Raw genomic sequence first — 5,334 nt, forward strand, 5'->3', positions numbered from 1 at the left:
CACCCCCTCAAAATCCAAGTGGTAATAATAATTATGAAATACATATTACAGTGATAATTTAAATACAAAAGCAATCGATAATAATAGGAAGGCCGAAAATAACCCCACCGGATGAGTTCTCCGAAGCTTCACATTATTGTTGCACTTTCGGGCTTCTTTGGTGAGTCAGCTTCCGTGAACAGCTGGCTGGCCGGAAAATAGTACACCAATAGACGCTACATGAATTCATAATAACTGACTAATTATAATAAATAATTCTGAATATCGATTAAGCTTGGTCAAAGAGACAATAATTATATGTACAATACAATATTGTTGACTTCTAAGAAATAATGCCAAATATTTGAAGGAGTAACAACAGTGATATATTGATTGGGAATCTTTTTGTTTTGTCTTTCCAATGTACTCCAACTAGGTTGATATCCTAAAAGTTATCAACTTGTTAATTCAAGCATTAGGGTACTTCAATTTTAAGAAAAAAAAGTGCAGAAATTAAAGTGCTTGAATATGCAGCTTAAGAATAAAAGAAAACAGTGTAAATTAAATGCTTGAAAATTTATTTAAAAAAAAATTACATGTCAAAAGTACTCTAAAAATAATAATAAATAGAAAATACTACAGCAAAAGGGTCTTGATTTGAGAACTAACACTGCATCAAACATTTTTAAGTTACGAATCTATTCCGAAGAATAAATGGCTAACGAGTGGTTAACACTATAGATAAGAAAATGATGTGTTGCATTTTTTTTAAGAATAGATTCTAATTCTAAATTGTAAAATACTTTTGGAAATTAGATATTAGACACCTGATTGGGAGGTCCAGTTCGAAGGCCACTGCTGGAAGCACTAGTATAGGGAGTGGATAAGTGAGAGTTTATACTTAAAATATATTAGTGATCGTGTTTTGTAATTTTTTTTAATTCTATTTATTTTATATTTTTATAGGTTTTTTTTTTCATCTTTCACTTAGTATACAGCTTTCGTTTTCATTCTTTATCCCCGAATAAGGCTTTAAATTTTGGCCGAAACGTAAGGATTATGAAATAAATACAACTTATTAGTATTCTTTACTCCTTACGTCGCCCCTTGTTCTTCTGGCATAAAAAAAATCTATCTATCCTCCCCTCTTCTCAGAAACTACTGGACCGAATTTTATGAAAATTGTTACCAAGGTCACAGGACACTCCACGATAATCCACCAAACTCTTCATTGCCATCCGACGTTTTGTTTAAAATCGTAACCATTGAGTAAAAATTTGCTGCTTGCTTATTATAATCGTTTCTACGTTATGAATCATCTCACATAGGATCCTGAGATCCATTGTAATTACTAGAGCATCATTCTTAATCGCAGCTACCACGACTGATAATGTTAATATGCTATTTATTGAGTTCTAGGTTCAAGTGGTTCTCATATTTCTAGTGTTACACAATACTAGGGGACTGCAAATGATCAAATATCCTTATTAAAATCGAAATTAACAAGTATTGAATATCGCTTTCCGCAGTTATTTACGCTTCTGGAGTTATTGATAAGGTGCAATTTAACGGAATGTTAGACAATAATTCACCCACATAAGCAGGCATTTATATATATTCCAATATTATAAAGATCAGTATCACATGATAGGTAATTCAATTTTGTTTTACACATACCTATTTCATATACATTACCAAGTGTATCTGATTAAGTAAGTAATACCCGAAATTAATACATGAAAACAAAACGACCAATCACTAAAAAAAATTTTGAGTTTAATATATGTTTAAATCACAGGAAAAAATGCCTAAATATATTTATATATTCACTCCAAAAAACTGTTTTTTTTTTCTAATACTATTCCAAAATGATGTAGATGTTTTATTTTGCCTATTTTTTTTTTTTTTTTTGTTTAACCAATTAGAACACTTTTTTTTTGTTTACTTTTAATCACCTTTTTCCGATCGGTGCTTTCCCTTAATAATGCTAAGGATATGTTTTATTAGAAGAAGATATATCCTTACCAGGATATATATATATATGTATTAAAATTTTAAATCTGATTTTTATAATTATTTTAAAACTAATTAATATAATATAATAAAGTTCAAATCTGAGTTTTCCGCTGTGTTACAATCGAACAGCCCTGACGAGCCAAGCAAAATGGGGCGAAAAGTTGGTTAAAAATAAATAGTTTTCTTTTACTATTTTGATACCTTTATTGACCGTCACCAGAATATCTTCCTAAAATCTACAACGATATGTTTTATAATATTTTTTTTTTTTTAATTTTCACTTATCTTTATCAAACATAGAGTAATGTGAACTATCGATATTGTGAAAAATGTTTTAAAAAATTTACAGTTTACTACTCTGAAATTAAAAATTTCATATATATATATATTTTTGTAATTATTTCTGGTAGTGATGACTTATCTGAAGAGCTACTTTATTTCATAGATTTTATTCTTTATTACCATTTTCTAGAAAAGGGCTCGAATGATTTTGTTTAAAACTTAATATCAATGTATAATTAAATATTCTTTAAATTTTATCATGCTTTCAAGACAGGATAAATGGGCTTGGAAATACGCAATCACACATATGTATATACCTAAATTCCTTCAACGAACTAGTAAAAGATTTCAGAGACCTGAATCCATTTGTTGATAACAAATGTGAAGTTTTGTAAAAAAAAATATTGCATGACAATATTGATGATATAATTAATCATTCCTGTTTTAAACTCATCCAACCTATCAGTTTAAACTCTTTGAGGATAATAGAAAACATTATCTTTATTTTTGCCTGATTTAGCAACCAATAAATGCCCTATCTCGTAGATAAATTGAAATACAGTAGGATAAATAAATGAAATGATGCGTTAAACTGCAGCTTAAATAAAATCAATTTATCGATGAGTTAGAGCGTCCTCATTCTATGAATATATTATAGATGTTCTTTTATAATGCAACTAGGCGTGTTTATATCATACAATTTTCGTATTTTTACGGTTATTTCAAATTTATTATTCATTTGTGAATTATATTAGGATTATCCTGAATTTCAGTGTTCACTAATAATATATAAAGTCTGGTGTATATAATTAAAATTTCAAAATGAATGAACCATATAATAAAATTGTAAGTATCAAAAATAATGAAATGATAATTTAATAAAAACATTTTGAGTTTATTTTAATAAAATGATAATATTGAGAAATATCATAAAATTTATGACAACATAACGACTCAGGAATACAATAAATAATATTTAACGTTTAAAAACGATTTGAATTCTATTTTTTTTCCATAAACTTGCCGTATTTTATAAGTGAAATAACTTGGTATTTAAATAAGAAATATTGAATGTTTTTTCTTTTAACAATTTCTTTCTTAATTTAGCTATATCTTGTACTGAGAATGGATCTATTCTATATTCTTAAATAATAATATCTAGATATAATTCTGAAATTATTAAACATGATAAAAGCTGGAGGTATTAAAAAAAAAAAAAGAATGTATTTTCTAACAAGAAAACGTGCCTTGAGATAAGTAGAGGGGAAACTCACACCCAAAAGAATTGGGAAAATTGCAATATTTTAACTGGCCAAAATTGAGAAAAAAATTAAGATTATACCTACAAATTGTCCCTGCGAACCAGTATATTGAATTATACCCTTTACGTTTATCTAACATAAGTGTTAAAATGCAATAGGGTGCTAATAGATAAACAAAACACTCTATTTAAGGAAAAAAAAAAGGGTATTTATTAAATTTTGTTTTATTATATTATAGAATCATAATAAATTTATTTCTTCTTTAACTGTCTAGTACGTGTACCTGGACTAATGGTATTAATTTTACTATTTAAATTTCCAAAATATCTTGAAAATCCATATATGTCCAACAATCGATAGTTTAAACCCTTATTTTATTCGTAAGTAACACTGTTGTAAGAAGAATCTCTTGTTTGGATATGAAAATTAAACGATAATTTTCATATTAATCTAAGGAAACTCGCAAAGGTTGAGAAACTAGATAAAAATCAGAGCTTTGTTTTACTAATTTAAAGTCTTTTTTTTTTAATTTAATAAAATATTTTCCTAATTTTTTTATAGCTATTTCATTTAATTCGATTATTTAATAATTTAATTCATTATTTAATTCGAATTTCATTTTAAAAAATAGTGAAAACAAGAAATGGGAAGACTCTTTTTAAAGTCGAAATAATTTCTATATTTAAACATAAATAGAGAGATTTTTTTTATTTATTATTTGCTAAGAAGAGGTTTAAGAAATAAAATTTAAAGTAAAATAAATTCTGAAAAGTTTGAAAGTACGTAGGCCAAATTTTTATTTTTTAGATAGGGGAAGCTACGATATGAAAATATTAAGCCTCTTTATAAAAAAAAAAAAATTATATTTAAACAAAATTAAAAATAACTGATAAAACTAGAAATAAAAATTAATGTAAAATAGAAAAAAAATACAATTTCAAAAGAAGGAATAATACAGACAATGTTATATTTAAATTGGGATAGCCAATATATGACATGCGCACTTCCAAGTCGCCGTCAAGAACGGACTATTGACAATTATTATATATTATAATATCTTTTTTTTTTCTTTAAATACGTACTTTACGATTTTTTTTTTTTAAGATCTCAGAGTGACGTACGTGTAGACATACGGATGCAGGCGCGCCGGTTACATCTTACGTCACATAAGATATACACATGCATAGACAAACTGACAGACGGACTCACCATTGTTGTTGTTGTTGATGATGACGACGGTGCAGTACTACGATGCTACAACTCGGCCACTCTGGTGAGACCTGGGGCCGGAGACGAAGCTATATAGGAGACCCCCACCCTCGTGGTGCAGCGACTGTAGCCATGGGGCTGTGTTTACTTCAGTTGCCATGGGCACCGCCGCTACAACTCACAGGAATTTCCACTCTTTTTCTTAAAGCTCCATTTATTAATAGCTTTTCGCTATTTATAATCGTTGAAAGAAGTCGAGATTCGGTGACCTTCTAACTCTAAAACTTTGGACTCCATTAAAACTAGCCTATGCCCTTAAAATCGCTTCTTTCGATAACTGATCATTAAAATTATAAGTTCATAAATATAAAAAGTTAAATTTAATTTTTGTTTTCGATCTCTTCTTCCCTCAAGAGAAAACATGGCGGACGCACTTTACAAGCTAAGGTAATTAGATTTAGACCTAGTTTGTGTCAGCCTAGGATTGTGATTGCGTGCTTCAAATGATCACGAGTATTTTAAGATAATCTTGGCTAATGGATTAGAATTGCTTATACATGACAGCTGACTGTGAAGTATTTTTCAG

General features: G+C 28.3%; 1 protein-coding gene across 1 annotated transcript in view; it reads right to left on the minus strand.

Moving 5' to 3' along the window:
• Window positions 1-4,873, minus strand: part of LOC106687236 (tubulin alpha-1A chain) — a 205,733-nt gene extending 200,860 nt beyond the window's left edge. Inside the window, exon 1 of the mRNA XM_014430997.3 lies at window positions 4,749-4,873. Within this exon, the coding sequence (XP_014286483.1) occupies window positions 4,749-4,751 (3 nt within the window). The 5' untranslated portion in view covers window positions 4,752-4,873. The remainder of the gene's footprint in view (window positions 1-4,748) is intronic.
• Between the last annotated feature and the right edge of the window lie 461 nt (window positions 4,874-5,334).

The sequence above is a fragment of the Halyomorpha halys genome, unplaced genomic scaffold (genome assembly GCF_000696795.3).
Source record: "Halyomorpha halys isolate HHAL.00 unplaced genomic scaffold, Hhal_1.1 Scaffold933.1, whole genome shotgun sequence".
NCBI lineage: Eukaryota > Metazoa > Arthropoda > Insecta > Hemiptera > Pentatomidae > Halyomorpha > Halyomorpha halys.